This window comes from Danio rerio, chromosome 20, assembly GCF_049306965.1.
Source record: "Danio rerio strain Tuebingen ecotype United States chromosome 20, GRCz12tu, whole genome shotgun sequence".
Classification (NCBI taxonomy): Eukaryota; Metazoa; Chordata; class Actinopteri; order Cypriniformes; family Danionidae; genus Danio; species Danio rerio.
The window spans coordinates 50,321,668-50,334,662 of record NC_133195.1 but is presented as its reverse complement, the minus strand read 5'-3'; the positions used below and the strand labels follow the sequence as shown (position 1 = coordinate 50,334,662).

The 12,995-nt window shown below is 37.2% G+C and overlaps 1 protein-coding gene and 1 long non-coding RNA gene across 4 annotated transcripts in view; one reads left to right on the top strand and one right to left on the bottom strand.

Moving 5' to 3' along the window:
• Nucleotides 1-7,039: 7,039 nt before the first annotated feature.
• Nucleotides 7,040-10,541, top strand: LOC141379461 (uncharacterized). The gene is made up of 3 exons (XR_012396117.1): nucleotides 7,040-7,252; nucleotides 7,348-7,460; nucleotides 7,788-10,541. It is a non-coding gene; the product is annotated as an uncharacterized lncRNA (long non-coding RNA).
• A 366-nt stretch (nucleotides 10,542-10,907) lies between these two features.
• gnpat2 (glyceronephosphate O-acyltransferase 2) overlaps nucleotides 10,908-12,995 on the bottom strand; it is a 30,599-nt gene continuing 28,511 nt past the window's right edge. For all 3 annotated transcript variants that reach the window (XM_073933698.1, XM_002665777.8, XM_073933699.1), the window contains one exon: nucleotides 10,908-12,920. In XM_073933698.1, coding sequence (XP_073789799.1) covers nucleotides 12,877-12,920 — 44 coding nt within the window. In that variant the 3' untranslated portion in view covers nucleotides 10,908-12,876. The remainder of the gene's footprint in view (nucleotides 12,921-12,995) is intronic.

The following is a 12,995-nucleotide window of genomic DNA, read 5'->3' as shown; positions in this document are numbered from 1 at the left end:
ATTGCAGAATCGTGATATTGTGATAAATCATTACGGTGGACAAAATATTACAATATCGTATCGATTATCGGGATATCGCGATAATATCGTATCATCGGTTTAGCTGTATAGATATATCACAGAATCATGATATAGTGATTTATCATTACAGTGGACAAAATATTGTGATATATATATATATATATATATATATATATATATATATATATATATATATATATATTATTGTGCATTGGAGTGGATATTTATGTAGTATATTTTTAACTCATAGTGTAAACAGATCTTTACCATCTAGACGCATCAAAATAAAGGTCCCTGATGAATTTATTTTATGTTTTTGGCTCTGTAATGAAAATTTTAAGAAAGAGCCATTATTTCTTGGAGGACATTATAAAATTATAAAGTATTTTTTATGGGTTCCGATGGTTTAACAAGAACAATGGACAGACAAAACAATGGATTCCAATACAGAAGCTTTATTTTGAACCTGTTATCTGTCACAGGCCCATTTTAAACACCGATGTGAAAATGCACTTTAATGATTATAAATCAAGAATAGTTTGGAAAAGGCGTGTCTTTGTAAAAGAGACGCTCTTTTTTTATCCTTTGATTTTGTCCAATGCAGTGATTGTATTTTAAAGAATTTCCTGTAAAATTAAAGCCAAATGTGGACCTCCAAATTTAAAAAAACTGAGATTCCATGGCGGATCATAAATTAGCCGCTGGATGACTTAAATCTATGTGGGACAAAATATCGCGATAATATTGTATCATGAGTTAAGCTGTATAGATATATTGCAGAATCGGAATATCGTGAGAAATTATTACCGGGTTCTAAATAAAGCGATTATGGTATTATGAGTTAAGCTGTCTTGATATATCGCAAAATCGTGATATATCATTATGGTGGACAAAATATTGCAATATCGCATCAATTATCGGGAACAAAATATTGTGATAATATTGTATCATAGGTTAAGCTGTATAGATATATCGCAGAATTGTGATAAAGTAATATATCATTACAGGGGACAAAATATTGCGATATTGGATCTTGAGTTAAGCTGTATTGATATTTCGAAGAACCATGACATTGTGATATATCATTACCAGGGACAAAATATTGCAATATCTATTAATTATCGGGGCAAAATACATTGCAGAATCGTGATATTGTGATATGTCATTACCGGGCACAAAATCTTGCGATAATATTGTGAGTATTGTGACTGTCTTGTCAGAAAAGATGTTCTCTCAGATGAACATGCACTTCCATGACCAGCATGTTTGGTTCTAAAGACAAACATCACCATTTATTTTTCTCAAAATTTATTTAGATTGGCTATCGAATCCAGATCACGTCTGAAATGCAGGATGCTCTCCTTTTAAAGGTTTGCGTGGTAGGACGCGACTCGTTTAGCGGGATGGTTGTGGTCGAACCGCTCGTAGCCTTAGAGTCTGTTTGTGTTTGTTTGGTGAAGGCTGGTGAATCTCGTAACGCAACGTGGGATTTGATTGTTGTTAGTCAAGACTTCAGTGATTAACGAATTGTAAATAGATAAGTTTGCCTCCTTTTTTTTTTTTAAAGACGTTTAATAAATTTTCTGTGATGGGTGTTTTTAAATTCTGCTGTGATTATTGGGTAGTGTATGATTATATGCATGGCTGTTAAAATAAAAGTGGGTGGGGCTGAAGGCGGAGCTGCGAGCCAGTTGTGGGCGTGTCATATGAATGCAACGAACATACTTTTTGTATTTATGAAGATGATTGACAGGTGATGTCCATCAATAGCCTGTTCTCTGCTTTAAAAGGAGGCGGGGTCTTGCGCGAGGTTATTTTAGGAATAATGTTTAGAATCTGAGAGATTACGAAGGTCATTTCAAAAAGGTGCTATACAATTTATTCTTAAACAACTAGAGAAGAATGAGGTAAAAACTATATCGTTAAGAAGTGACCGTCTTGACAATGACTGTTTTTATGTTGTGTTTTCTTGAAGCGAGACTATTATTTTACTCTTTTACGAATATATTAACAAAAAGGCATTTTAACTTTGTACTGGATGAAAATGTAAAAGTCAAAAAGATAAATAAAATTGTACAGATTCATGTGTTTTAGCCTAGACATTACTGTAGTATGTGCCTCTCGGTAAGAAACATTCATACATACTGTATCCACATGCTGCCTTCAGGTCACGTCGGAAACGTTGCATTTACGAGTCGAGCGCACATTAACGTTTTTGGGTTTCGAAGCAGTTAATTGGTCATAATTTGGTTTTCATTGCATAGTAAATGTCAAACTAGGCAGTTTATGAGGACACAAAACCACATTTACCATCATTCCTTGCAGTAGTGACAATTGAAAGACACTTCATGCGCATCTACTCTTCGTTTCTGCAGATCAAATTAAAAAAACGTCTAGCGTTTGTCACGAAGTAAATACAAAACATTTGATTCCTTCACGTCAGCTTTCGAACTCGTAAGTCGTAGTTTCCACGCAGGACTTGAAGGCGGCATTACTGTACACTGTTACGTAACTGCTTGAAAGTGATGGCAAAACTGCATTACCCAACATTCCTTTCTACAACCTCCCTCCGTGTACTCTTGCTACAGTCAGACTGTGTTTTTTTATTTTATATTTGATTGTTGTTGCCTCAGTATTTATTGGCGTACAGCCTCGTCCATCTGAACAGTCCGCAAGTCTCTTTCTTTGGTAACACACGTATATCCTCTTCTCTCACTCTCAGTGTGGCTGTAGTTCTGTTGTATTTCGATGGTCTTTGGAGTGTTATAGTAGCAGTTCATCCTTCCATGATTCTCTCTGTACGCAGTTAAAGCAGCTGAACACATTTGCTGCTTTACTGTGCACTTGTACTGGGGAACACTTGAATTAAATGTACTGTTTTTGTGCTAAAAGCTGCGTCTCTGTGTCTTTCTTATGGTGAAGAGGTAAAAGGATATTTAATGACTTTTATTTTGTACTGTTAAAATATATGTATATATTTTATTCCATGTCGTCATGAGGGTGTACACGTACTATGGGCAGGATGACGTATTGCCATTAGAGTCAGTAGCGCAACATACAAGGTTTCTATTTAAAATAGGAATATTTATAGTAGTAAATGTGCACCCTGACCTGACACAGAAGATACTGAACTACAACCCCAAATCAGAAACAGTTGGTACAGTATGGAAAATGCTAATTTTAAAATAAAAAGAAGTGATTTCTAAATTTACTTTGACTTGTATTTCATTGCAGATAAAAAAAACAGTAAAGCGTTTACCACTTTGTGATGTTGACATTCCTTTTCACAACACTTTAAAGAGTTCACACTTAGATACTGCTTGACTATTTAAGCTAGTTTGGCATGCTGTCCCGGGAAAGAACCCTGAGCTCGGTGATAGATGAGCCCAAGGCTTCCGCCTGGTCAATAAGCATTTGGAGGGATATAACATCAGGTAGTTCTCGATAGCTCCAAAAATAAATCACTATTGGCGCTAATTTGTAGTATGTGCTTGTGACTTTAACTTTGCATGGTTTTTTGGGTGTGGGAGGAAACCGGAGTGCCCGGGGAAAACCCATGCGAACACAGGGAGAACATGCAAACTCCACACAGAGAGTATCGGTTGGCTCAGCTAGTGTTGAACCAATGACCTCCTTGCTGTGGGGCAACAGTGCTAGCCACCGAGCCACCGAAGGATGGGGGGGTTTTCCAAAAACGAAGATGAGGAATGAATTTTAGGCTGGATATTTATATTAAATTTAGAGTGATCCGATTGGCTAGTTAGTGATTAGTGATAAGGATCAGCTGTAGTCAATTCTATCACGTGCTCCTCTCGAAATTAGTTTGGGAAACTTCACTTAAAGATGTTTAGGGACTGAAGACACCAAGTGATGAAGTGTTTCGGCTGTCATTTTGTCCCATTTTCCTGCAAAGAAGTCCTAAGGTGGGCAACAGTGCGGGCCTCGTCACATTTTGCGCTTAAAAATGCACCACACATTCTCTTTTGGAGACAGGTCCGGACTGCGGAAAGGCCAGCCAAATACCTGTATCTTGTTCCTTCCTTTTGCATTGTCTTGTTGAAACATGCATGGGTGTCCCTGGAAAAGAAGGCAGCATATTGTGCTCCAAAACCTCAATGTACTTTTTTAGTATTAATGGTGCCATCACAGAAGTGCAAATTACCTGTGCTAGGTGCACTTGACCATGACAGACCCTAGTTTTTGGACTTGTTGCTGGTAACTGGATGATCCTTTTCTTCTTTGTGCTGGAGCCCACAGTGTCCAAATCTCCCACAAAAAATACCTGAAATACTGATTCATCTGACCACAGTAGGTTTCCACTGTGGTCCAACTTAGATGCCTCTGAGACAGAGAAGTTGACGGCTCTTCTGGACACTGCTAACATAGGGCTTCCTTTTGGCACAGTACAGTTTTAACTGACATTGGTGGATGTAATTATGTATTGTAGTACCTGACTAAGGTTTTCCCATGTGTTGATATCACTTATAGATGAATGAGGATTCTTGATGCAGTGCCACCTGAGGGATTGGAGTTTACAGTTCAGCTTAGGCTTGCGCTCGTGTCTTTTACCCACTGAAAGTTGTCCAGATTCCTTGAATCTTTTTATTATGTTCTGCACTGTTGAAGGAAAAATATCCAAATGTCGTCCTCTTTCTTTAAGGAACATTGTTTTGAAGCATTTCAATAATGTTTTCATTTATTTGTTGGCAACTTCAAAGGATTTCATTATTAGGACAAAGGATTTCATTATTAGTGTGAGAGTGAGGACAGATGCAACACTTTTTGTGCTCTTTTTCGGACAGTTTTTTTGTTTTTTGGTGGAAACCCAAAATTTTTATATGTTAAACCCACATCTGTTGGACACCCACCCCCATTACTATAATATTTGTATATATGATTATACAGGGTGGGCCATTTATATGGATACACCTTAATGAAATGGGAATGTTTGGGGATATTAACGTCCTGTTTGTGGCACATTAGTATATGTGAGGGGCCAAACTTTTCAAGATGGGTGGTGACCATGGTGGCCATTTTAAAGTCGGCCATCTTGGATCTAACTTTTGTTTTTTCAATAGGAAGAGGGTCATTTGACACATCAACTTATTGGGAATTTCACAAGAAAAACAATGATGTGCTTGGTTTTAACATAACTTTATTCTTTCATGAGTTATTTACAAGTTTCTGACCACTTATAAAATGTGTTCGATGTGCTGCCCATTGTGTTGGGGGTCGAATCGGGGGACCTTGGGGCCCCAACTTTCTCATGACAACCAATCCACTACAGGATGTGATACAACAGCTTGAAAGGTAGATTTTTCACCATAGGTGCCCTTTAACACTTATCCATTTAAAATTAAGAAAACAGTCATTTAAATTATACAAATGAATAATGTTGCAGATGAAACGGTATGAGAAATTTTAAAAACATTAAAGAAATTACCTTTTTTTTTTTTCAAAATGCGTTTTACACTGAAGGATTGATCATGTGTCTCTGATTTTTCTCTGATTGAAGGAGGGTCTAACTGAGAATATGTATCATCAGTAGGCCCACACCGAATCTGCGCGCGCAGATTTCTGCAGATTATTAGCCCATCATTAATTCTGTTTATTTACTCGAGTAAATGTGTAAATCTGAATTTATTTCGTTTTTATTCAGAAATTTACTACTTTTTATTTCATATATTAAGGTTTTAGTTATGATACTCCGCTGGATACTTCCAAAATAGTTCCGCAGAAATCCGCTGATTTTTACCAAAATTCTCTGCAGAAATAGCAAAAAACTTCCGTAGATTCCATCTGGTCCTGATCACCACTCTATATCAGAGGTGGGCAAACTATGGCCCCTGGGCCATATGCGGCCCGCTAAACACTTTCATCCGGCCCATGAGGGAGTTTTTAAAATGCTGCTTCTGAGTACTTGTTGGGTTTCAGAATTAGTAAATTAATGATACAATACAAGTGAATGCCACTTGACGGCAGTATTGCACACAGTACAGTTAGTGCTACCACTAGAATTAGAACACACACTCGAATATTAATATGCACTCGACCTTTAATGACTGAAAATGAATCAGGCAAAAAGAAAAAAAAAAAAATATATATATATATATATATATATATATATATATATATATATATATATATATATATATATATATATATATATATGTATATATATATATATATATATATATATATATATATATGTATATTACATGTTATTATGAGATTTTTTTTTCTATCAAACAATATCTTTTCTATTTTCCACTGCAAAAATTATTACATTATTATTATTATTATTTTATAAGGGAATATTTTATTGTTTTATGATGATTGATAAGTAAATATTAGCAGTGCTAATTAATTTGACTATTAAAAATAACTATTAAAAAAATGTGTGTTAAATGTGACACTGTCCAATATTACATGCTCCATGCGTACTGCTAATATTAATAAGTTATTTTCTTAAGGATTTGACATGGGGCCCTTCACTTCCCTGCTGAAAAATCCAGCTTAAACCAGCCTAGGCTGGTTGCCTGGTTTTAGAGGGGTTTTGGCCATTTCCAGGCTGGTCTCCAGCCATTTGCAGCCTGGTCTTAGCTGGTCAGGCTGGAAAATGACCAGCCAAATCCAGCTAAAACCAGCTTGACCAGCCTGGTTTAAGCTGGACATAGCTGGTTTCACTGGACTCCCAGCTTGGCTAGACTGGTCAAGCTGGTTTTAGCTGGTCATCTCCCAGCCTGACCAGCTAAGACCAGGCTGGAAATGGCTGGAAACCAGCCTGGAAGTGGCCAAAACCCCTCTAAAACCAGCCTGGTCGACCAGCTAAAACACGCCAACCAGCCTAGGCTGGTTTAAGCTGGATTTTTCAGCAGGGTTGGTTTGCAGAACTTGATGTGGCCCACGGGTCTAAAAAGTTGGCCCACCAATGCTCTAGATCCTGCATGGAGGAATATTGTTGCAACCTTTCCATACTGCATCCATCCCCTCTCTCCCTTTCACGTCACAGAACTATGATTATCTCTGCAAACATAGAGAGATCAGGCACAAATTTGGCCTGCATTTTTGTTGAAAGGCCTCTGTAAAATGTAGGTTTAAATAAAGGATATTTACTTAAATATTATTTTTATTACGATACTCTTTATACGTTTGGCTTTAATAGTGCTTTAACTTAATTGTTTTTACTTGTAAAAACTTTTTGAAGTGTAAAGAAGTCTATCAATCAAAGGTATGACTGTTTCGCAAAACAATATTAATGGCGTCTAATTCCTCAGACTAACATTGTGTGGGAGGAGAATTTACAGTATGAGTTTCGTTTCTCAGGAACAGGTGATCATTACACATTCACCTGTGCTGTACGAGCATCACAATCGTCTTCAAAATGTGGATTCTCCTCTTATGGATCTTGGTCATCTGGATTATTTTTGCGGTGGACGGTAAATATGAACATTACTATATCAGTGACAGGATTTGAATAACAACCGTCATGAAGAGAAAATAGCAATAATAATTTAATTAGGCTAATAAGAATTTCTCACACTATTGCGATAAATACACTTCATATAGCATACTATTTTACAAGTATATTCACTTTAAAATTGGTATGCTATAATGTTAGATCTCATTGTTGTGACTATTTCTTTAGGCTCTCTCGCAATTCGTCTTGTTTTTTTCTTCTGAGGCATTATTATACCAAGTATCGACATTAACCTAACATTAACATTTGTTTGTCTGCTCAGTGTGCAATTATTTCTCATTTACAGGGAAAACTGTTAGCCAGTGTGGTCTGGTTCTTCAAACGGTGAGGACAGCGGTGTGTCAGCTTTACCTGGCGCTCTTATACCTGCGTCATGCCGCAAAACACTTTTTTACTGCTCACGGTTTTTTAAAACAGCTCGATTACCCTGAGTGTGACTTGAGTTTCTATACAGCAATACCAGGAGATTATTTCAGGGCGTGTTGGAGAAAAGCCGCCGTGTGTTTGCTGGAGTCGGCGTGTTTGTTTATGGAGTGTCTCTGTCAGTGTTTGGCGGTGGTTTCTTCTGTGTTTGTGGCTGTGCGGCTCGTCCTGCAGGCGGCGCTGTTTCTCAGTATTTCCACTGTGCGCTGGATGCAAACCATACTGCTTCATGATAAACTCGAGCTGGAGGAGTGGGAGAAACAGCAGAAGAAGGAGACAAAAATAATACAGGAGCAAATAAGTAATGTGGAGAAATACATCAACAATTCTGATCTTTTATTTTTGCGCGAAAAGACAAGAGCATAATCAGGCTGCCTGCCAATTACAGGGGGGTTGCGGGGGATTGACACCTTAATAACGCTTGATCCATCCTGAAGGACGTCAAAACAAGATGATACAGGGCCAGCCTTTTAATAGTGAGAAGTAGTTTGATCTGTATTTTTAACGATGTTAACAATTAAAATAACAAATAATATAAATACATATAATATACCCCCCCCCCCCCCCCCCCACACACACACACACACACAAACACAGAATGGTTCATACCATTGTGAACGCATAATGGCGCCAATCAGATCGCCAATGCTAGAAAATACATTCAACAGTGTGAAACAGAGACTTTGTAAGTGTCTGTCAACAATGCACTTATATCATAAAATGGGTGTTTGTCCCTGCTAAAAAAACAGGTTTAACCAGCCTATGCTGGTTGTCTGGTAGAGGGGTTTTGGCCATTTTCAGCCTGGTCTTAGCTGAGAAATGACCAGCTAAAACTATCTTGGCCAGGCTGAGAGGCCTTTGATAATCCAGGCTGGTCAAACTGGTTATTTTAGCTGATCATTTTCCAGTCTTACTAGCTAAGACCAGCCTTGAAATGGCAAAAAACCCCTCTTAAAACCAGGCTGGTTGACCAGCTAAAACCAGCCAACCAGCTTAGGTTGGTTTAAGCTGTTTTTAGCAGGGTATCAACAATGAGCCTAAAAGTAAAATCAAACTCATTTGTATAGTTGGACCTACAGTAATCTTTAAAATAGCTTATGAGACAGTTGGTCAGAATACTCTAAATAGCCCTCAAAACCCTGCTGAAAATCCAGTTTAAACCAGCCTAGGTTGTTTGGCTGGTTTTAGCTGGTCGACCAGGCTGGTTTTAGAGGTGTTTTGGCCATTTCCAGGCTGTTTTCCAGCCATGAAAAATGACGAGCTAAAACCAGCTTGACCAGCCTGGTTAAAGCTGGACATAGCTGGTTTTCACTGGGCTTCCAGCCTTGCTAAGCTGGTTTTAGCTGGTCATCTCCCAGCCTGACCAGCTAATACCAGGCTGGAAATGGCCGGAAACCAGCTTGGAAATGGCTAAAACCCCTTTAAAACCAGCCTGGTCGACCAGCTAACCAGCATAGGCTGGTTTAAGCTGTTTTTTTCAGTAGGGAAAACTGCAAACCTAAATACAGTTTACTAATAAATCAGATGTACACAATTTTGATTAACTGAAGCATGTTTTACAAAACCTAACATTACATTGACCCCTGCCCCAATCGTCAATGTATAACTCACACCCTGAGCATAATCAATACTTCCTCTGACAACATATATTATATATAACAGTGGTAGGGAACCTATGGCTCGGAAGCCACATGTGGCTCTTTGACCAAAAATATGTGGCTCTCCAGCTGTCTCCCTTCAATATTATTTTCTGGTTTAAATGATAACATCACTAGAAATCGGTTTCCTATTGAAAATACAATTAAAATAAAATTTTTATTGTATTTTTTGAATTTTATTTTACAGTAAAATGAACAACAACTCATTTAACATTAAAAGAACGTTTCGACCAATGTGCCCTGTGGATAAACTTGAATTGTGATAAAGGGCAAACAACTTACGTTTTTATGGTAACCTTGCGCACATAAATTCACACAACATTCATGAGGGGTGAAAAGTTCTCAAGTTTTTCCTTTCTTCATTCATGGACTTGCTCAACATTTGTTGCTTCTTTATTTTTTTTTTTTATTTGTCCATGGACAAAAATAAAGATTTTGTTTAAACCTGTATTATTTATTGTAGGAATACTCAAATGGCTCTATAAAAATGCATTTGCTAAAAAAAAAAAATCAGAAATGTCTCTTTGCTGAAAAAAGGTCCCCGAACCCCTGATATATTAGCCGCCAACAAAAGATGTTTGTCAGTAGCTTAATTTCACAAAGGCCAGGGATAAGTAAAATGGAAATTTAGAGTATATTAGCCATAAAATAGATGTTTCTAATGTTTCTAAAGGGTGTTTTTAATGCAGGACAAATCAAGAGTGGGTTGATTTTTGATTTTGTTAATCTGTGGAAGACTTGATTAATTATGAAATGATTTGGTGCAGTAATGGAGCTTTGTGTTTTGTTTCTGAAGGTGGTTTTGTTTCTTTGTAATTTGATTATGTGTATAACATTTTTTTGGTTTCGTTTTCTGTGTAGTTGTTTTGTTTAGAAAGTGTTATCTGTGTGAAGTATTGTGAATACAGATTTTATTACTCAATTTAGTAGAATAAAAAATGTATAGATTCAAAACTCAATCTATATGTATGTCTGTGTGTGTTTGTCTACAAGATTAAAGACATCATTGTTAGTGATGCAATTTAAAATATAATAGTTTTAAAAACTTTTCTTTTGTCATTGTCATGATGAAAGTACATAATAATACTTTGTTGTTTAAAATTTTTAAACAAAAATTTTAATCTCGCGGGAAGGCTAATTTTGTATTCAACTGTTTACATAGTGCTGGCTTTTTTGTGCACTTTCAATTATTTATTTGAGATATTTGAGATTCAAAAACCAAATTTCTTTATTAGTTTCATTCAACTGAAAGCAAATGATTACATTGTTTATAAAACTGTTTTTAGTAAGCAAAAGAAATGTGTTAAAAAATCCAAACACTAAAATATAGCACAAATCAAGTTTTTATTCAAATTATCATACAAAAATAAATATCTACAGCATTTTTAGAAAATTATTGACAATGTAACTATCAAACATTAATCAAACATTCATTGTTAGTTGAATACAGTAAAAGATAAACAATTCCTCTGATGTGATTTATTTCATGTTCAAAATCTGCCAATTTCCCATGATCTATGAAATTAAATCGATACTGCATTAACCGTCAATAATACATGATGTTCTACATCTACAGTATAGCAGATGCTATATGTTTTTTCTCGGAGAGATTACAACACATACAGTTCGGCACTTGTTCACAAGCTGGGTCTCCATCATTAATGTGCATTTGAAGTACCACATGAGTGATGGGAATGCCACATTTTGAATAAAAATCCTTAAAATTGTAAATTGATTTTTTTGCAGAAAAACGTTCAATGCGAATAATGGGAGATGAAAACACATTAGTTGAATAAACTCTGACTCTGAAAGCACATTCTCTGTCCAAGCACTTGTTTACACTATATGTACAGTATATACACTCACTGGCCACTTTATTAGGTACACCTGACTAGTACCGGATTGGACCTCCTTTTGCCTTCAGAACTGCTTTAATACTGGAAATATTCCTCAGAGATTTTGCTCCATAATTACATGATAGCATCACGCAGTTGCTGCAGATTTATCAGCTGCACATCCATGATGCAAATTTCCCGTTCCACCACATCCTAGAGATGCTCTATTGGATTGAGTCTGGTGACTGTGGAGGCCGTTTGAATACAGTGAACAAGTCTGAGATGATTCATGCTTTATGACCTGGAGCGTTATCCTGCTGGAAGTAACCATCAGAAGATGGGTACACTGTGGTCATAAAGAAAAGGACATGCTCAGCAGCAATACTCAGGTAGGCTGTGGTGTTGACATGAAGCATAGTTGGTACTAATGAGCCCAAAGTGTGCCAAGAAAATATCCCCCACACCATTACACCACATCCAGCCTGAATTGTTGATACAAGGCAGGATGGATCCATGCTTTCATGTTGTTGACATCAAATTCTGACCCTACCATCCGAAAGTCGCAGCAGAAATCGAGACTCATCAGAGCAGGCAACGTCTTTCCAATCTTCTATTTTCCAATTTTGGTGAGTCTGTGTAAGTTGTAGCCTCAGTTTCCTGTTCTTAGCTGACAGGAGTGGCAGCCAGTGTGGTCTTCTGCAGCTGTAGCCCATCCTCACGCCTCAAAGTTGGACGTGCTGTGCATTTAGAGATGCTCTTCTGCAGACCTCTGTTGTAATGAGTGCTTATTTGAGTTACTGTTGGCTTTCTATCAGCTGGAACCAGTCTGGCCATTCTCCCCTGACCTCTGGCATTAACAAGGCATTTGCGAACACAGAACTGACGCTCACTGGATATATTCTCTGTTTCTGACCATTCTCGGTTAACCCTAGAGATGGTTGTGCGTGAAAATCCCAGTAGATCAGCAGTTTCTGAAATACTCAGACCAGCATGTCTGGCACCAACAACCATGCCACATTCAAAGTCTCATAAATCACCTTTCCTCCTTATTCTGATGCTTGGTTTGAACTGCAGAAGATCATCTTGACCATGTCTACATACCTAAATGCATTGAGTTGCTGCCACGAAGAGTTAATGGACGGTGAGTGTATGTATGTGTATATGTGTGTGTGTGTGTGTGTGTACATATATATATATATATATATATAGTATACACACAGTGATGTGTTGTGTATTCTAAAGTCTTTGTGATTATGCTTGCCTTGTTCACTGTAGGTTACTAAAACTACATTGAGCTGCTCTAACCACTTGATGGAAATGCAGCTAATTCACATTTGGGATTTGTTTCTTTCCTTTTTTATGGCAATTTTTTAAAATAATTTCTTCATGTTATGATGGAAACCCAGCTACATTACCACATCTACATTAAGAGAATCAGGAGTTGCTGTCATTCTGCTCATCACAGTCTGGCGTCTATGCTGATCTGAGGCGTCCATCCATTATCTGTGATGAGGACGACAACATATAACACATTACACTACAGCATAGAGTAACTCATACTGTTTGGTTTGTTGTAAA